The sequence below is a fragment of the Rhipicephalus sanguineus genome, chromosome 10, assembly GCF_013339695.2.
Source record: "Rhipicephalus sanguineus isolate Rsan-2018 chromosome 10, BIME_Rsan_1.4, whole genome shotgun sequence".
Classification (NCBI taxonomy): domain Eukaryota; kingdom Metazoa; phylum Arthropoda; class Arachnida; order Ixodida; family Ixodidae; genus Rhipicephalus; species Rhipicephalus sanguineus.
Window position 1 is genome coordinate 134,121,775 of NC_051185.1, and position 21,077 is coordinate 134,142,851.

At 51.6% G+C, this 21,077-nt stretch overlaps 1 protein-coding gene across 6 annotated transcripts in view; it reads right to left on the minus strand.

Annotated features, from left to right (window-relative positions):
- The window catches only part of LOC119372473 (protein shifted), a 709,384-nt gene that overhangs the window by 487,761 nt on the left and 200,546 nt on the right, over window positions 1-21,077 (minus strand). For 5 of the 6 annotated variants that reach the window (XR_007417709.1, XM_049419637.1, XM_037642946.2 and 2 more), the window contains exon 3: window positions 13,002-13,107. The exons of the other annotated variant lie outside the window; for it this stretch is intronic. Coding sequence is in view for 4 of the 5 variants with exons in the window: in XM_049419637.1 (XP_049275594.1) it covers window positions 13,002-13,107 (106 nt within the window). In the remaining variant the exon portion in view is untranslated. The remainder of the gene's footprint in view (window positions 1-13,001; window positions 13,108-21,077) is intronic. 6 annotated transcript variants of the gene reach the window in all.

Genomic DNA, 21,077 nt, shown 5'->3' on the forward strand with positions numbered 1-21,077 from the left:
TTTTTTTGTTAGACACAACACTAATGAGAACTGACAAAAATGTCAAAAAGAAAGTATACTTTCTTTGGCATTTTTGTCTGTTAGTTCTCATTATTATCCTCGTCTGGGGCGCTACTAAAGAACGTGAGAAGCGCCTTAGGAATGCATTGCAACTGGCAGAATACACTGGTTTGACCTTTAACACGAGCAAGTGCAGGTTCCGGCTAACTGAAGTCGACTTTTTGGGTTGTGTCATCAACCGAGATGGAATAAGGCCAAAAGCCACACTGAGTATGTATCTTGCCAAAATGTCGCAGCCAACGGTCAAAGTTGCGGTGCACAGGGTGTTAACCGTTGCGAATTACTCTGGGAAAGGCATTCTGCATTTGGCAGAAAGGATGGAACTCTTGCACAGCCTCATCAAAAAAGAGACAAAGTTTCAATGGACGGAAAATCACGCTAACGAATGGACAGATATTTGTACATGGCTCAGCAGCGCACCTTTGTTGACCGTTTTCGATGCTGCCAGGGAAACAAAACTTTCTGCTGATGCTTCTAAACAAGGACTATGCGCCGCACTTCCACAGCTTCACGGTGACAGCTGGCGGCTTGTTGCGTATACATCACCCGTGATGAATGAAACTGAACAAAGGTATTCGCAAATTGAAAAAGAGACGACGGGCACAACGTTCGGTTGTGAAAGATTTCATCATTTTGTATACGGGCGCAAGATCGTCGTAGAGACAGATCACCGCCCATTGTTACCCACTGCACCCAAAGGAATCAGCGATATGCCGCTGTGTCTTCAGCGTTTCTCCCTGCCCTTACTGAACTACAAGGTTTTTCGTTACGTGTAAGATTACTTAGTTTTAACAGCGGAGCGGTTTGAGCCGAGCAGGCTATCCCCATCATAAAGCGGCACGCGCTCTTTTCGTCCTCTTCTTCATCTCCGCTACCAGAACGCTTGCGCCGATTTCTTGGGCGTGGGATGCAATAAACCTGATGGGCAAGAGAACGAGTACAGGGAGAGTGAGAGAAAGAGGCGAAAAAATTTCTTGGCAAGGCGGCATTCGAACCCGCGTACTCCAAAGGCGAGCGTCGTAACGACTCGCTTATCTAGGCACGCTAGCAGAGCATAGAATAGCCGTGTATAGTATTGCCACACACTTCTGTTACCGGCCCACTACACGTGTAGCATGCTGTCTTGCGCAAACCACGCCAGAATGTCTGGGAACATTCGAGATTGTTTTGGGATAATCCGTTGGGCTTGAGCGCGCAAGCGCGAACACCTGCGTTTATTCTCGAACTAACGCGGCCACCAGCGATCAGGCTCGAATGTTCGATGCCGCATGTATAAATACCGACGCGCCGTGCCCCGGATCAGGTTTTCGACGGCCGACGCTCTCAGTGTACAGTGTGTATGGCTGTATTTTGAGTTTCCGTTTCCTGGCCACAAGTTCCGCCAAATAACGAGTTTAGTCTGAAAGGCCGACTGCTGCCTTCGTCGACGTCATGACCCCGTGACAGCGCACTATAGCAAGTGGGTAGGAAAGGGAAATGAGGTGTGGAGGAGGGGACGAAATAAAGCGCAGCACGCAATGAAAGAGAGAAATAGAGAGAAGAATGAGAGACAGAGAATCAATGAAAGAGAGAGGAATAAACAATGAGAATGACAGAAAGGAGGAGGAATAGATATTAATAGAGAGAGAAAGGGAAGAAAGAAATACATGTCGAGACCCTAGGAGCGCGACCGGGACGGGACGCGACGTACTGCACCGGCGCAGAAAACGCACTCGAGGCAGGTAGTCAACGAACACGGGTTGATTAACCCAAGATGCAGCACAGTGCGACAATCACGGGATTGCGGGCCGTCTAGGGTAACTCCGCAAGACCGATCGAGTGTGCTTGCCTGCGGCGCTGCGGTTACCACACCAACGGGGACCACCGAACGCGCGAACGAGAAGTCACCTTCATAGGCAGCACATGAGTGACTCGCTGCAGGCTGGCGAGCCAGTGCGTGGCATCTCTCGCGGCGAGCAAGCGCCAGACAGCAGCGAGCTCATGTGGAGAGGGAGCTGTCACTGGCGGCCAATGCGGACACGTGTAGCACAGTAGCGTGTGCTAGCGTGCCCTGTTGCGAGTGGCGCCCGGACGCGAGTGTCCACGCGGGGAAAGGGGCGACGCATGGCATGCACCTGACAAAAAGGCCTGACGTCGTAGCCATAGTAGCCATGTTACCGTCTAACGGCGGTTTCCGGCGGTCAAGCCGTACAGGGCCTGCACACGTGCTAGCTGGGGAACGAGGCGTCAAAGGGGAGAGTGCTCTCGGTTCCCACCAGGGAGAAAAAAAGAAATAGAAAAAATTCGGCAGATCCCACGTGCCGTGGAATCGATGTTATGCGAAGCATGCGCAGGAAGGCGACTGTGTCGCAATTTTTCACATTGCGCGAAACGTTACGGAATGACGCTAGGGAAATATGCGAATGGTATACGCACGCACATATTTTGAAGTGTCGCACATGTGTTATATAACCAGTTTGCGGTTGCTTAACGCTGCCAACAGCAACACAGGTGTTACCAACACCAGACGCAGTAAGCTGATATGTAGTGCTTATATTCTTTACCACTGGATAGCGCAAATTCGAGTAGGACAATGAAGGAACACAGATGCACAGGACAGGCGCTACTCGCAACTAAGCTTTATTCAAAAAATTTTCCTTAGATACACAGCCGAGTGGCACGCGCAGGCGCACCGCACGTACGTTACAGTCACAGTTGCAGTTGTTACAGTTGCGTTACAGTTGTTATGCTTATACTTATCCGTTATGACGTAGAACACACGCACGTTTCACGAACCCGTGTGCATGTGTGGAAGGGGTTCTTGTCAGTTCTTGAATGAGGTCATCATCACCGTGATCAGTGAGCACCAGCAGCTGGACAGGACTTGTTATTGGATTCGTTCGTGATCGCGGCGACGAACGGTCTAAGTGTAGTGAAGTGCGAGGCATAGTAGAGCTGGTGGAAACCGTGGATGGCTTTTACGAAGAAATGATCTATGATGCCTCGTGTCCTGGACGTGCACCGAGGTTTTGTGATGCCCTGCCCACATCCAAGCCCTCCTCATGCCGTCTAAGCACCAGGCGTTGTTGAGTTTTGATAAATCAATGCTGAAGTCATCGGTAATTATGAAGGACATGGTCCTCTCGGCAGAGTTATTGTAGAAAGCATTCACCCCGGTTTCTGCTTAATTCACGTGGTCGACGTTGCGGACCACGTGGACGTGTGGATGGCAGCCCAGCGTCTTCCAGGCGTGCTCTTTCGTCAGCTCGCTAACTTTCCTTGCGTCGGTCGCTGTGGTGTAGTGGTTGCGGTGCTCGGCTGCTGACCCGAAGGTCGCGGGTTCGATCCCAGCCGCGGCGGTCGCATTTCGATGGAGGCGAAATGCTAGAGGCCCAGCAATTACTATTATTATCACTTTCCTTCCGTATGAATGTGTATGTTCGCGGTAACTGGGCTGATTGAAACTAACTGTGGCACATACCCGCATAATATGAACTCAGGTATGTGGGTATGTGCCACACGTCACTGAGGGAAATGGTTTCATGACGTACGCGACAGGTATTTTGGGTTGTTCATGTCGTCACCAGTGAATCGTCATACATTCATCCTATGCTATGCAAATTTTGGTATATTACAACCTATGGAGACGACCGGGAAAGCACCCAGACGTAGGCGGCTAGATAGATACGTAGATAGAAACGCCCAAAGTGCCTGAGATTCGCGAAGAAACGCTTCGCATTTAATAAACAGCGACAAAAAGAGAGAGAAGAATGAAGGGAAAGGCCGGCTACACTTCCTTCAGGCTTGGCACCACTAGAGCGAAGGTGCCTTAATTTTTTTGTAGTGGTGACGACTTTATATCCGTGGTTACCTCAGTGACTGAACGATTTGAACTAAATGGTGGAGGGCTAAAGTTTACTAAAGAATTGTCTCTTAATGATGGAATGCAGTTTTTAGACATTTCATTAACGTTTTAGAAGAACCGCGTATGCTGGCAATGTTCTCCTAGATCCTCAAACCTGCTGTTAAACTTCTCGTCGAAGCATTGTCAGGTTGTAAAAAACAGTTTTGGGCACGAGGCCCACCACTGGAAACCTCGGCGCCACCGTCGGCGTGACGTGCTTTGCAGGGTCACGTGGTCTTAGCGGCCACGTCGGCTAGCTGTGGAGCGCTGCCCCGTGCCTTGAAAAGGAGTTTGAAAAGTTCCGCCTGTGCTGCGGTCTGTTGAAATAAGGAGGTTTTCTCGCATTTTGAACACAATTGAACCCATTGTAATAGAAGTGGCTGCCTCCGAAGGCGACGAACATGCTGCTCAACTTCCGCAGTGCCGGACGTACGCAACGGAGCCTGGTGGCAGCCTGCAACGGTACCCATGGGACAAGAAACTGCGTGTAGCGTTGGTTGTGAAATCAAGAACCGGAAAGTAACCATCCGCTACGAGTTGTGTGCTACAAGCACTTCCGTGACGAAAACTTTCCTGCGTCGGGGCTGCGATGTTCGGCGAGTATCAGAAAGCGCGCGCCGAGGCGATCGTTCGCGCGCGCTTCCCGCCGGCTATTGGTGCTTATCTCCCGCAGGACGGAAAAAGCGCGATATTTTACCAGATGCGATACCATCTCAGAAACTTCCCGTGCGACCTCTTGATCATCGGCCACGTGCTGAGGGCCCACAATATCGGTTGCAGGTACTGAAGTCATTGTTTAGATAAGTTGGATTGAAAAACTCACAGGGTCCTTTATGCATTGGTTGGTTGGTTGGTTGGTTGGTTACTACATGAATGGCTCAATCCACCACAGCGGATCGGCCATGAATCATGTGGCAGTAGGATTTGTGAAAAAAAAAACCTAAAGGATAATTTCTAGGCAAGCGAAAATATCAGTTGTGTTTACGATTCCGTTATATTCAACGCTAAAAATCTCCTGAAATGACTGGAAGGTGAAAGCCTTCTTGTTAGCCGATGCATTGAGTCTACCGTGCCCGCCTCCAAAAGCTTTCTGCACCTAACGCGGTTTTGCACTGCCTCCGTTATACATCACGATAACTTTTTCTAGCGCAGACTGCCACACGGACAAAGAGAGGGAACAACACCAGCGCTACTGTCAACTGAAGGCTTTATTCAGCAAAGGAAAACATATACATACCGACCCTGTCACCCGCTGCCCATGCGCACCGTCGTAGGTGCAATGCCCGGAGCTGTCGCGCCATATCTGCTGCTACTTCTTTTAAGCGACACTTCTTTTGCTGAAATAGTTAATGACAAGTGGCTGATACAAGATACCCTGATGTGGATGTGATATACCTCTGCGAGCTCTCGTGTGGTGCGATCACGGTGCCTAAACAGACCCTGTTTAGACCCTCGCTACGAATGAAGGAAAGGAGGTGACTTTTAAGGGCTCGTTTTTCTTTGTTAGACACAACATTAGTGAGAACTAAGACAATAATACCAAGGAAAGTATAGGGGGTGTTATCTGTAGTAATTAGAATATAAATGTGAAGAAAGTAAAGTAGACGTATTGGTCAGCTGCCAGCTTGTAAAAAGATCATGTGCTACGTGACGCCAACAGGCAGAAAAAAGAGTGTTCCGCACTCGCCGCCATGGCCGCGATCGGCGCTGACTACCACTCCTAGGTTAAAATGCACATATATACCCCATAAAGCGGACGAGAGGATGACCGCCGCCGTAGCTCAGTGGTAGAGCATCGGACGCGTTATTCGAAGGTCGCAGGTTCGGTCCCTGCCGGCGGCAAGTTATCTTTTCGTCCACTTTACTTTCTTCACATTTATATTCTAATTACTTAAAATAACACCCCCTATACTTTCTTTGGCATTATTGTCTGTTAGTTCTCACTAATATGCTTTAAGAGAGTTGACTGTCGGGCTAGTTGGTGACATGGGAGCCATCGTTAAAAGCGTAACACCACACAACACAAGAGAAGACCACACGAGCACAGGCGCAAACTAACAAATGATTTATATACCAACAGGCTGCGCAGGCGCATCGTTACAACGGTCCTCGGAAAAATCAAACATGCCGCGAAAGAAAATCAATTTCCGCCTAATACAGCACAATGGAAGTGTCGCTGACACACTCCTCACCTGCTTTTCCGATTAGAAACGCTTGCAACGTTTCACGAGCCGTTTTTGATCTGCTTCTGCCTACAATTTTTGCGCATCGGAAACGTGGTTGACAATTCGGGCATGTCATGCAGTGGTCGACGAGATGACTTCTCTCCTTGTTAATTAGATTTGTTGCGTGTTCCCTGAGCCGGTCAATGAGGCAGCGCCCCATCTGGCCGATATATACCTTGCCGCAGGTCAGGGGCATCTCGTACACGACGTTGTTGGCACAATGAACGAAACGCCGTTCATGGTTCTTTTTACAGCTTCCCTTTTCCTCCACACAGGTGGTGCGACGGCTCAGCTGAGCGAGCTTCTGGGGGGCTGAGAAAGCCAACGGCACGTTGAACCGGCTAGCCACCTTTTTGGGGCTATGTGTGACCTTGTGCACGTAGGGTACCACTTCTGGCCTCTGGACGCCCACCAGGGGCTTCGCGGCATTTAAGTAGCAACGGTGCTTCATCTTCTTAAGAAGCGCCTCAGCAACAGATAAGACGACCGACCCAGGAAAGCCGGCTTGAAACAGCCTCCCCAATTGAAGGATAAACTATCCTGCACCTTGTGAATGTGCGACTTCCGAAGTGCTGAATCAAAACAGAGAGTTGCGATGCCTCGCTTTACCGTTTTTGAGTGAGCTGAATTGTACGGAAGGAGCTCTTTTTGTGCACGCGAAGAGTACGCCCAGCAAACATGACTTTCGTTGAACATCAATAGCAAATCTAAAAACTGAAGCTAACTTTTTTCTGGAGGTTAAAAAGTGAAGGTTAGCCCTTTCCCATGATTTCTAAAATCATCTAGAACACACTTCAGCGCATGCTCATATGAGGATGAACACTTGTTAAAAAAAACTAAGAAGTCGTCCACATAACGAAAAACTTTAAGGACGTTGTCACTGTTAGACGAAATAAAACGAACGTGTAAGGTTCCCATTTCTCACTAATCTTTACTCTTACTTCGTAGTCTGTGCATTCATGCTTGCTGCATGCGTAGTGTCTACGCGCTACGTGCGCGGCGGCTCGGCTAGAGTTTCCAGTCATGACTTGCGTGCGCGTTTGTGTGCTTCCGCAAGTACACACTAAACAAAAATAACCAGAAAAGAGAGTAAACTGCATGTCCTCTAGCGCATTACCTTTCTGGGTTTTTTTTAGCACGTGCCAGTCGAAGTAAAAAAATAAATTACGCTCATGCAGAGTTGTTGAGCGCAGAAACGGTAGTTTTTATTTACCCCGTCGATGTTTTTCAGCGAGTATAGTCAGAGTAATTTTTTACTGCCTTTACAAAGCTTCTTCGGTGCTTTCTGAGAGGTATTTCTCGGTCGACAGTTTTTTGTGGCTGATGTAGTAGTATTTATTTACTCCCCTAACTCAGTTTTCGCGGCAATTTCTCGTGGTTAAAAAAATTATGGGGTGCGATTACACCTTGATCCATCGAAATTCGAATTAATCGACGTGGAAAACACAGTATCCATAACATATACAGAGATAAAGCCACACAAACACAAACACACACAACCAATGCAGAATAAAACACCAAAACAAGCGACTGCTCACGCCGCACAACCGTATACCGGCCACCCGGTATATATGGGCACCGCATCTTGATCTGCCACGTAGTGCCGGTAAGAGACTTATGTTGTGCATGTTTGAACAATAAAGATTCACAGCGTACGCGTAAGCTTTTAAGGTTCGTGGTAAGTCGCCATGAGTCTCACCGACCTTTTAGTATAAAGCCACCTTATCTTACCTTTTGAATTATCTAATTTCGACCACCTGGGGTTCTTGCACCTAAATTCTTGCACACTGGTATCTAGCAGTTTGCCGTCGCCTAAAGGCGGCCGCCGCGGCCGGGATTGGATCCCGCGACCTACGGGTCAGCAATTGAGCACCATATCCAATAGGCTGCCGCGGCGGGAGGGCTGCATTTTGTGGGAACCACGCCCACCGGCTATCGCGAGATAGCGCCACGTGCTGCGCAGAGGCGGTGCGCGTGGCCCAGCTGCGCAGTTTAAAGGGGGCAGCCTGCGCGCCGCCCAGGGGAGAGGTGCCTTGGCTGCCAGGAAGGACGGATGCTGCCACCCGCGCTGGCCGATTGCGGCTGCCGCCGATCATGGTCGCCGCCTCGTCGTCTCGTGTCCCTGAATCGACCCCGCCGTATGCAGCGTAGAGTTAAATAAATTATTGTTGTTTTTTGTTGCGAGTTGAAGCCTCCGTATTCCTTGCTTTAACTACGGACGGGAGGCAACAAGCCCAATTTAGTTAACTACAAAAGAAGCCACAAAACGTCGAAAATCGGAAAACAGCAGAGCGGCAGAAAACAGAGACAGAGCGCAGAGACGTGGCACTAACAACTGGCGTTTATTTCGGAAAAACCTTCCCCCCTGACCGTACGACGCATGCGCAGATGACAAACAAAACCAAACACCCCAAAAAGCACACACAGCTAATCTAAGCAGATCACCTCTGTGCTAGAAACAAAAATTCTTTCCTGGTAAGATAAACAGAAGCCGCACTAACGCATTTGTCTGGACGAAGTTTCCCAATATGGAATGCCTCAATAATCTCCCGTTCTCGCTGCGTCTTAGCCTTACCTAAAATTGTCACCTTAGCAAACAGAGGCGAACAACCACACAACTTGCAGTGCAGCGGCGTGTAACACATGTGTAGTGTATTGCATCCCTTTAAGTTGTGACAAGTTTTACGTTGGACAGTCGGGTCGATGTGTCAATGTTAGGTTGAGGGAGCATGAAAATCTTCTACCCACGGGCTCTGGTGGTAACTTGCCGCTGCACTGCAAGTTGTGTGGTTGTTCGCCTCTGTTTGCTAAGGTGACAATTTTAGGTAAGGCTAAGACGCAGCGAGAACGGGAGATTATTGAGGCATTCCATATTGGGAAACTTCGTCCAGACAAATGCGTTAGTGCGGCTTCTGTTTATCTTACCAGGAAAGAATTTTTGTTTCTAGCACAGAGGTGATCTGCTTAGATTAGCTGTGTGTGCTTTTTGGGGTGTTTGGTTTTGTTTGTCATCTGCGCATGCGTCGTACGGTCAGGGGGGAAGGTTTTTCCGAAATAAACGCCAGTTGTTAGTGCCACGTCTCTGCGCTCTGTCTCTGTTTTCTGCCGCTCTGCTGTTTTCCGATTTTCGACGTTTTGTGGCTTCTTTTGTAGTTAACTAAGTATGTACCAACTTGCCCAACAAGCAACTCTCCTGAACTCTCCTGAACAAGCCCAATACCCACAGTCGGCGCCCAACGTGGTGCCTGGCTATCATTTTCGCATTAAAGAAGTTTGACACGTTTTTGGACGGGACTCAGTTTGTCATTCAGACTGATCACCAAGCGCTCTCTTGGCTGAAACGATTGCCTAATCCCTCGGGACGATTGACCCGATGGGCGCTTACCTTGCAGCGCTACGACTATGTCATTGAGTACAAGAAGGGTAGCACTAACACAGTTGCTGACGCACTTTCACGTGCACCTTTGTCTATTGAACCCCAGGTCGAGCCGGAAACAGTGTGTGCGGTTACGACACCAGCTGTGACAATACAGTCACGTTGGGGCACTTTGGTCACTAAACAGGAGCTTCTTGCAGCCCAGCAAGGTGATGGCCTTTGTCGTAAGGTGTCAGAAAAGCTAGCGGCTCGTGATTCAACTGACACCGGAAGGGACGAGGAGACAGACTGCTACCTGCTTGGAAAAGGAGGCCTCTTGTTCCGGTACTTTCCTCAGGTAGTGTGGAGTGTGGAGTCACCGTTTCGAGTTGTTATTCCTCGCAAACTCCGCAAATTGTTCATAAAGTACTACCATGACAGTGCTTTAGCTGGTCACTCTTCAGGGCAGAAGACTTAGGAGAAGCTGTGTCGTACTGTAACGTGGCCAGGGTTGAAACAGGATGTACTACGCTACGCGCGTTCCTGTTCAGTTTGTCAAAAGGCGAAACCGCGTGGGGGTTTACCGTTAGGAACAATGCAGTCAGTTGAGAGTACATCGCCATGGCAGATTGTTGCATGTGACGTAATGGGCCCGTTTCCCATGAGTCCGCGGCGAAACCAGTATCCGCTTGTTGTGACTGACCATTTCATGAAATGGATTAAATTGTTTCCTTTGCGCAAGCTCACTTCGCAGAAAGTATGGGACTGCCTTCTCGAAACCCTCACGAGGTTCGGATTCCCTGCCCAGCTGATCACGGACAACGCGACGTACTTCACCAGCAAGGTGTTCTCGGATTCCTGTTACGTTTTGGGAATTCGTCACAAGCGCACGTCTGTGTATCACCCGCAACCCAACATCACGGAACGGGTAAACCGAAATCTGAAATCTATGCTTGCGCGCATACTGAGCGTCATAAAGACTGGGATCTGAAACTGGCAGAAATAGCGTTCGCAACTAGGACGACAGATAATCTCTCAACAGGTTTCACTCCTGCTCAACTTAACCTGGGCAAAGAATTGAGCTTTCCGCAGGACAATGCTTTGACATGTGCAACCGCTTCTTCAAGGCCTTGTTCAAAGTTTGCAGGGGACCTGGGACAGAGGCTGACCGACGCGGTACAACAAGCCAGACAGCACCTCGATGTGTCCCGAATGGAACAGGCAGGGCAGTATGACAAGCGTCGACAAAACGTTAGCTTTGAGGTTGGGGACTTGGTGTTGAAGTGGACACACCCGCTCAGCGACGCCTCGAAAGGTTTTGCCGCTTCCTTAGCTAACAGGTGGGACGGACCGTATAGAATCACCCAGAAATCCAGGCTTTCGTACATGCTGAAAGATTGCTTAACTAATCAAGCGTGTGGCCCTATTCATGTCTCAGATCTGAAACCATTTTATGCACGGCAAGACGCAGCAGCTGGTGATCCAGATATGCCTCAACAGGGTTTGGCCACCCAGTCACCCACGCCAGCAAACAAGTGGTACAACCTGCGTCCCCGGTGACGGACAAGAGGGGTTTGCGAAAATCACTCATTCCCTCTACTTGTACATTTTTTCCAGTTCCGTTTTTCCACGAATTTTGGAGGGAGGAGGAAGCATTCATAGGCCTTCCCAAAGTACCGTAATGTCCCGTTCGCATTGTTATGCGTTGAATGCACATAATTTTGTTGGCGACGAGAAGAAAATGTTTACTGGTTTTCATTGTCCTCGCTATGCTTTAGGGTCCCTGCAGCCGGCCTTTCCGGACCATCCTCCGGTCCCCACCACGTCATTTTGAAGGGGGGGGGGGATGTGTGGGAACCACGCCCACCGGCTATCGCGAGATAGCGCCACGTGCTGCGCAGAGGCAGTGCGCGTGGCCCAGCTGCGCGGCTTAAAAGGGGCACCCTGCGCGCCGCCCAGGAGAGAGGTGCCTTGGCTGCCAGGAAGGACGGATGCTGCCACCCGCGCTGGCCGATTGCGGCTGCCGCCGATCATGGTCGCCGCCTCGTCGTCTCGTGTCCCTGGACCGACCCCGCCGTATGCAGCGTAGAGTTAAATTATTGTTGTGAGTTGAAGCCACCGTCGTCCTTGCTTTAACTACGGACGGGACGCAGCAAGCCCAGTACCCACAATTTATATTGTACTTGGTTGTGTAATTAAGGACATGTCTGTTTTTTCTCGAGGCGCGTTTCGTTATGTATTGCATTTCCGAGTGCCTTTTGCCATTCATTGTAGGGCTGAAATTGGACGTACAGCATCTTGTAAATAAATAAATAAATAAATATTACGCACAGGTATTAAATATTTTTTCCTCGTTCTATTAAAGACTGCAACAAATTTCCGGACGCAGTTCTCGAAAGCGCCGATCTGAAATTGTTCGTTCGCGTGTTGCCTGCACTATCCTTACTAGAAATTCTACTTCAATTTAATTTAGAATGCATGTACAGTCTCCGGCAGTTCTAACTATATCGCGCGAGCGTCGACGTTCGCAGTATCAGTGCCTTACAGCAGCGATAATCTGCGAGAACGGCAGTAGTACGCGCAGGCGCACGAAGCAGCGCTAGAAATGGGTGGTTGTCAGCTTCCCTTTCGTAATTTCCTTACTGCTGCCTTGCGGGACTCGGCAGAACAGATTTGCAATTATGGGAAGTGAGCTTCTTGGAAGGGGAGGGAGGGACGGAGTACTTGTTGTAGTAAGGGCACGCTAAATAATTATACTTGAAAATTAGTGCATAAGGCTGATAATATGTGAATTAAGGTAGATTAAACGGACTAAAAAGTAAATTTAAGGTGACGTGAATGTGACTCACACGTTATTTATATTTAATTAAAGGTAAACCAAATGAGCCATCAAGTGAAATAAAGCTGTAGGATATAGATCGAGTCAACCGTGAATTAACAAGAATAAGATGTTTGAGTAAAGGAAAGCGAAACATGGACTAGCACCTCGGCGACCAGGCCAGCATGCAGAATGAATGTTGTAGCAATTCAGTCAACTGAACATGTCGATGTATAGTGTAATGGGTATGTCGTGAGTGCATACGCTTTCGCCTGCGTTTTTCTTAGAATGACTCGTTCTTGGGCTAATTGGTGCTGTGGTGTGTGTTTCTGTGTGTCTGTTTCGTGTTTTTGCGCTACACCATGATTATTAGCGTTTTCCTTAGCGTTACCTAAAGGGACTAAATATTTCATTTTCTTGCGTATTCATTGGCACCACAACCTGCCCTTGTTAACTGCGATGTCTTGTTGCGATTTTGGGACGTTAAACCCCAGATATAATTATTATTGTCTTGCTGTGACAGCTGTTTCTTTTTTCAGAAACGCGCTGTCGAAAAAGAACTTGTTCACCTGTGCAATGCCCGTAATGCAGTCATGAGCGTAGGGACGAATATCTGTAGCAGTTCTCCGGTGCGGAGTTTCTCATACCTTCGTGACTTACCTTTTGCTTTGCGGGGTACTTTTCCTTTGGTCTCGATGGATATCACGGGGTCCTTCAATATGGAGCTGTCGAAGGACTCCAAGACGTCGAAGTCGTAATAGTAGTGCTGCACCAGACAAATAAAACAAGACATTGGAGAAGATGAAGGCTCTAACAGATGAGAAATTTTTGAACGTCATCGATAGAGCCGTTTCAGATGCGAAGTATCTTAAGGCGGAGCTCAATCCGGTGGTGGTGGTGGTGGTGTGCGGCGTGACCAGTCTTACTGCGCATGCGCATACCCTCTCCACACACCTCCTCTCCACTCACCCTCTCCCCTTCCCCTCTCCACTTTCCCTCTCCACTCTCCCTCTCCCCTCCCCCTTTCCACTCTTCCTCTGAAACGCGGGCTAGACCAAGCTAGGTGGCTTTGGCTAGACATGCCGAAATTCTCTCCTGCGCAACGCCGCGATGTGCTCGACGCATGCGCGTCCCCTCCTCTTCTCTCTCCTCTCCTACGCTGCCCCCCTCTCGCCCGCCTGCCCTGCGAGAATTAACGGCCAGGCTAGATGGAAGATACGACGCGCGTAGCGTCCCTCTTCGCGTTCCACGACGCGAGGTCGGTAGCATGCCCAACGAACGCCAACGGAACGCGATCGTGCAAGTGCTCTGGCTTCGCATCGCCTCATGGTCCCCTTTAGCGGGAGATGGTGTAATTTTTTTTGTGGTCTTCTTCGAGGCACCAAGTGCCTACCTTAGTGCATGATTCCTTAGCAGAAAAAGAAGGAGAGGGTAAGACAGGGGGGCCCAATTGACTGAGGATAGAGGAATTGCATCAATAATAAAAAAACAACAAAACCGAAGGGGGAGACACGCACCTTGTGTCGAGGTTTTCCCCGCGTAAAAAGGCTACAAGTTGGGGGGAATTCGGCTGAGTAATGAATGTCACAGTAAGCACCAGCTAAAAATGATAATTTTACAGCGACCAAAAGTTTAAAACTTCTCAGGCAAAAGTCTGGCCGGTTTTCGTTGTGTATCTACTATATCGAACAGATTCAAGATGCTCTTTGAACCCGCGCGGAGATCGCCAGCGGCCACAAGCAACCACAACGGGAGGTGTCTGAATCCCAACCGGTGGCAGCGGGTGATTTGGCCACAACGCCAGATACCTGCGACGCCCTCACAAGGAGCTCTGCACGGTACTCAGAGTCACATGCGAGCTCTTGCCGGCCAAATCCGCGGCGGGCTCGATCGCCCTTCCCAACGAGCAACATAGCAAAAGGAAGGGGAGAATACCCTTTGTTTCGGAACGTTCGGTCTCTGGAGCGCACCGCGCAGAACTATGCGCGCGTCTCACACTCGAGGCGCCTGGCGTGCTCCAGGAGGCATGTGTTCGTGTACAGCCTGGAGAGCCCCCATGGCGCATTTCCGGATATGTGGGCTACCACTCGCCGACGGTCTGCAAGGAGGCGAGCTGTGCGGTCACCCCGTGCAGGAACCCACGCCATCGGCCCGGCAAATCTAGAGTGTCCCTCTACGTGAGGGCGTTACTCCTTCACGTCGTCGTGGACATCGGTGACCAGCGTGGCGCAGAGTGTGCGGCAGTGACGGCACGCGTGGGAGTTATGGACACAAGCATTGCCAGTGTTTACAACCTTCCCGTTGCCGCATGCTGCGCGAGTGAGGTCGCTGGACTGTCATCGCTCGGCGGCGCTGACCAAGTTCTGGCGGGAGACTTGAATGCTTACCACCCGGCTGCTGTTAAATCTACTGGCTCAAATGGCCAGACAGGGACGAAGAACGCAGGAAGTGGACAAGCGCACTTGTCCGCGTCCTTGTGGGCTTTGTGTGCTTGTCCACCTCCTTTGTTCTTTGTTCCTGTCTGAATATCTTGCGCCAGTCAACTCAACTTCAACTATGTACCAACTAGCCCGTCACCAGACGCTACTAAGCTTACTACCCCCTGATTGGGGCAGCGAGTCCAGCGACATGCCAGGAGAGGACGTCGCCAATATGACTTCTAGCTTCGGGCTGGACGTCCTCAACACTGGAGAGTGCACATTCGGTAAACGCAGCTTTGCGCAATATAGTGTACCTAGCGCTGCGCACAGTCGTGTTTGGGCTCCGATCATTACGTGATTCGCGTCAAACCGCTGGTACAGCTCGCGCGTGAGCGGAAGGAGAACCGTTTTCTGAACCACGATGCTTTCCGCGTACTTTTCACCGCACGCGCCGGCGCCACTTGCGACATTTTTTGTGACCATTGCGCAGTGTGTCCCCGATTCTGTGCGCTGCGCAAATGTTCCATTGGGAAGCCCAGTGCCGGACCTGAAACTCCTGCAGCTGCGCGCAGGCCGCACCCGTGCTGAGCGCCGCGCCAAGCGAACAGGCAACGATTGAGCTATTCATAAACGTCAGACTGCCCAGGCGGTGCTGCGAAAAACACCGCCACCAGCGCCCTCGTCGCAGCACTGGCGCTAACTGGGTAGTACAAAGAGAGCCGTCCACAATCGAATGTGCATACGCCACAATAGAACCCCCCTCTTTCGTTGGTGTCGGGGCGCGGTTTCCTGAACATGAAGGACCTGGAAAGCTTCTTCCACCAATCCACGCTTCAAAAAAGTAGGAAGCTCATCAAAGCGAAGTGCGGGTACAATGTAAAAGAAGTTTCAGTTATTCCGCCACGCTGCAACTCGCAAATACAGGCGAGCACGACATCGAGTTTGAGGCAAGCCCTTCGACGTCCGTTATCTAGCGCATAATTGCGTTAAAATCGGGCATATACGTAATTCGAAGGCGGTGAAGTACATATGCGATCAATATAATTAGCGATGTATCTTACGATCAGTGGTACAAAGCTCGCTTTGTCAGGGACGAATGGCCCCGGCGATTTTCTCCCTCCATCTCTCGCTTCCTGTGAATTGAACTCTTTATTTATTATGCATCTTCAAATGGTATCTCGATTATTGTTTTCCGTTTGTGTATACTGCGAATGCGGACACGTGCGTGTCCACTTTCGCGGCGTACAACCAAAGGAAAAAAATTATAGCATATCCACAGGTTAATGATGAAGAGCTTGGGCGAAGCTCCTGAAGCAATCATGGTCTCGAGATCCGCTTCTAGTTGAGCCCGTTTCGCAGCGGCGTCCTTGGCGCGCACCGTCTCGGGATCCGCCTGGCTGCCGCCAAGCGAGCGCCCGCCGCTGCGCATCGTTCATGCTGCACCAACGATCCGACACATACGGCGACGATCCAGGAAAATGAGAGAGGCGCTCGCTCCCCGCGCAGCAGCCAATCGGAGCGCAGCGACACTTCTAGCGCCATCTTGTGTCGATTCACACAAGCGCCATATTGCACACAATTCTATTGGATTAACGCCATCTAGCAAATGAGACGAGAAATGGTGATGACCACACAGATTGTGTACAGCGCCATCTAGAATATCGTCCCTGAACTACAGTTTGTATGTGCTTCTATGAGACAGCGCCATCTATTGCATTATACGGGAGATACTGCCGTTTACGCCGGTAACGCCGGACAACGGAGACGTGACAAGGTTAGACTAAGAGGAGCTACGCCCCTAAAACCGTGGCCTCCGAGATTGCTACTGCAATCGCGGAGGCCACAGCAAAACTAACCTGAACGTGGTCACGGCCAACATTTTGCGATTTACTTGTATGACGCACGTGCTAGCTAGGTAGAACCGGAATTCTGAGCCTGCAAAACGTACGTGCGCGATGGTTTGTGGTGACGACCAACTCAGATTCTAGGATGTCGCGGCGTGCCAATCACGCGTGTTCAGTCTCCTTTAGCTGCTCACTCCCTGTTACACGGCACGCACCGCGGTCAGAGCCCCTGCTGAGCTTCATAGTGAAGGTTACCATGGTTCTCCGTGAGGGCTACGCAAAACGACAGCAGAACCACATTATCACGCTTTATTTGCGACCAGCTGTGGAGAACGCGGTGTTGCGACCGGTTGTAGAATTCGCCGTGGCAGGTACCATTGTGTGTGAACCTGTAGGTCTGCGGGAGTGCCCATGGGTCGGCGCTCGAACGGAGGCACGAAGCGCCGCTTTTGTCCAGTGAGCCCGGATTGCTGCCGTCGATGGATTTCCAGCGAAACGAAAGGGAATTCACGGAGACCCCTTTTCTGGCTCAGTGTTTTCAGCGTGAGATGGCACCTCGGGAGAAGTTCTCAGAAAATCACTGCATTCTTTTGCTTGAACACACACATGAAGGTTTGAACGTGCTCAGTTAAGCTGTGTCCATCTTCCCCGAGGTCAACGACATCTTCCCCTCTCCTTTCGGATTTCCTCCTGGTTGACGTTCAGGATTGGAGTCGTCGGGGCGTGGCGCGTGAATTGTGCGTTGTATTGGTGTTCCCCAATTGGACTTCTCGACCTACGAGTGCATTGTGTGACTTATTGGCTCCTTTCCGGAGGCCGGACGTCAAGTCACAGGATTGGCGGGAGCTGCGGACACCGGTTTCGAGGCCCTCAGTGTTGGAAGACTTGGGGCTTTATCAATCGCCGACTTTTTCTAAAAAGTTCTCTCTCTCTCTTGATATCTCTCATCACGCATCTTTGTGAATGAACCTCTGTCTTCACGTACGAGCGCTCTCCTCTCTGCAAAAGTTGGACGATGGGTCTGTTGATGGGGGCCAGCTACCAAAGTAGAGACCGGCCGGACCCGAGTCCCAACAGCGGCTACGTCGCTTACCGAACACGCTCGCAACGGCCCGTATGCAGGTCTCTCGCCTTTCTGCTTCGTACAACAATGGAAATCGGTAAAACTGAACGTTGTTATTCAGTCCTTTACGTCCGTGGCAATTCACAAAGCAACCGCAGTGTCGATGGCGGCGTTTCTTCGTAGTGTGCTCTTCGTAGTCGTCTCGTATGTTTTCGTTTTCGCCGTCCTTCTGGCGAGTGATTCAGCAAGCACTCTATAGCGGTCCGACGAGCGGAGAGAAATTCACAGCTCTCTTTCTAAGTGTTAAATGCGCCAACACACGCAATATTAAGCTGAATCGTTCTTTCGCACTCGCTACTTGGACCTGGTCCCACAGCAAACTGTGCGGAGGAATCGGTCTTTGTACTACCCAATACTACACCGACAGGTGGCGCCACGCGTCTTGCCAAACTCCAGAGTCTGACGTCTCTAACCGCCTAGACGCTGCGGCGCGTCGTCACAGCAAGAGGTTGAGCAGGCAGCAATGGACTTCCCTCTGGTCTGCAGAAAGCTCGCACGTCGCGTCGGCTCTGCAACATTTTCCGCTCCGTCTCGAAGACCCAGAACAACATGCATCCTCTAGTCATGCTGGCATAGAGTGTGGTGCGATTCTGGAGTATCGCGCGGAGTGCTTCGCGATCGGCGCTAGGTTCGTATCGCCCAGTCACGCTCACGTCAGCTGCTTGCAAGCTCATGGAGCGCGTACCACTGCAGATGCTGGAAGGGCATGCCGCGGCTAGGGAGTTGTTCGCCGAGCAGCAGAATGGTTGTCGAGGGATGCGCTGTGCGACGGATTCGATCGCTGGTCCTGTCTCTGCGCTCGAGCTCGCGTAGGCAAGGAGGCAGATCGCTGTGTTCGTCTTTCTTGACGTGCACTTGGCAGCATCGACCGCAGGGCCGACCTCGATGCCGTCTCCGGAGCGGACGTGGCCTGGCGGCTCTGGCAGTTGGTCGCGAGCTCTCTTGTCAAATCGCGCAGTGAGAGTGAGATTTGGTTGCCTCCTGTACCAGGCGCGTCCCGTCAGCGCTGGTGTTTCGCAGGGCCCTGCCGTATCGCCTTTTGAATTTCGCGACTGCCGCGGTGCCGGACTCCCTCCCTGAGCGCACCAGGCATCACGTACACACCTAGGTTTACTCGGAAGACATTGCCTCGTAGTGCCTCGGCCCTGCGGGGGAGGCTCCGCGCGTCCGAGAGTGCCTGCAGGTGGCTCTCGACGCGATCGATGCACAGCTGCGCACGCTTGGTCTAGGCTTCTAGGCGGTCTAGGCACGGCGCTCGTCGCAGTATAATACACTGTTATGAAACTGGCCGGTAAGGACCTTCTGTGGAAGAGCTTGGTTAAGTATCTGGGCGTCTACTTGCACAGCAGCGGCAAGTTTCACGGCGCGGCCAAGAGTAAACGACAACACTCCGTGCGCACCGCGGCGGGTGTTGGGAAGCTCACTGTGCGAGGCCAAGGCGGTTCGCAAAATATGACTTTGTGCCTTAACAATGCCACCTAGATGGCAACAACACGCTGCCGCTCGTCGCCCATAGGCAAAGCCCAGTGGAGACTGCTGGATGTTAAGCATAGGAAGGGCCTGGCGCCCCATCCTGTCTTCTCTTTTTAGATGCGAAGCAATTTACAGCGGAGTTCAAACCGGTGGTGGTGGTGTGCGGCGTGGCCACCCTTACTGCGCATGCGCATACCCTCTCCACACACCTCCTCTCCACTTTGCCACACCACTCTTCTTGTCCACTTCCCCTTTCACCAATCCACTCAACCTCTCCCTCCCCCTCTCCACTTCCCACCTCGACTACCCCTCTCCACTTTTCTCTACCATTTCCCCTCTCCCCTCCCCCTTTCCACTCTTCCTCGGAAACGCGGGCTAGACACGCCGAAATTCTCTCCTGCGCAACGCCGCGATGAGCGCCAGCGCATGCGCGTCCCCTCCCCCTCTCTCTCCTCTCCTACGCTGCCCCCCTCTCGCACGCCTGTCGACCGCGTTCCCCGCTCGCCCTGCGAGAATTAGCGGCCAGGCTAGAGGGAAGACAAGACGCTCGTAGCGTTCCTCTTCGCGTTCCACGACGCGAGGTCGGTAGCATGCCCAACGAACGCCAACGGAACGCGATCGTGCAAGTGCTCCGGCTTCGGATAGCCTCATGGTCCCCTTTAGCGGGAAATGGTGCAATTTTTAGGGGCGAAGCTCCTTATGCCGTGGGTCTGTCCATCCTCCGTTTGTATCGTTGTAGTAGCCTTCTCTAGATGCAGTAGAAGAAGAAGACGACGTTGACGAGTGAGACTCTCGTGCGTGTTCGCCTGTGTGGCATTCTTCTTTACTGCGCGCGTTCTGGTATGCAGTAGAAGAAGAAGACGACGTTGACGAGTGACACTCTCGTGCGTGTTTGCCTGTGTGGCGTTCTTTCTTCTTTTCTACGTCTCGTGTTTTCAACGACACCCGAAGACAACATTTCAGAAGTAACGCGCCATGAGGCTCCCTCTTGGCACGCTTTCTCTTTAGCTCGGAGTCGCCAGATGGAAGACAAGGCTGCGGAACGGAGGCCACGGAAGGCGGCGGCAGCGCGTGCTCGCAGACAGAATCCTGAGGTGAGAGCCCTCGAGGCCGAAGCTGCACGTCGACGCCGCGAAGCAGATTCCGCCGTTCGAGCCCGCGAAGCCGAAGCTGCTCGACAAGCTGCACGGCTGCGGCGAGAAGGCCCCGCCGTTCGAGCCCGCGAGGCCGAAGCTGCTCGACAAACTGCAGGGCTGCGGCGAGAAGACCCCGCCCTTCGAGCCCGCGAGGCCGAAGCTGCTCGACAAGCTGCACGGCTGCGGCGGAAGACCCCGCCGTTCGAGCCCGCGAGGCCGAAGGTGCACGGCTGCGGCGCGAATCGGATCTTCAAAATGTGAAGGACCGTGAAGCGGCGAGAAAGCGCGCGTACCGGCAGGCAGAGCCTGAGGCTGTGCGATCACGTGAAGTGGCTGCAAAACACATCAGGCGGGCTCTGCCCGATGGCGCCGACGCGCGCTTACAGCGGGACTTCCTTGATAACAGTTTCGGCCATAGTTGCGGTGTGTGCAACAGATTGTGGTTCTCAAAACAATCTAGTCACAATATCTTCCATCAAAAAGGACCACGCTCGCGCCAATGCCATCGCCGTGCTGCAGCGCGAGTTCGTTTCGCCCCACTCATCATCATTCACCACGTGGATATGCTGTGATTTTTCTTCCTTGCTTGTCTCAGTTGTGCCACAAATATTTTATTAAGCTATGCACCAACTCGCCCAGCGTCACACTCTGCCTCAGGACCTGCCTGCGACAACCGCGCACGTCACAGCGCGCCGCCTCGTTGGCAAAAGCGTGGTCTCAGCCACTGGAGCTCCTGGCCA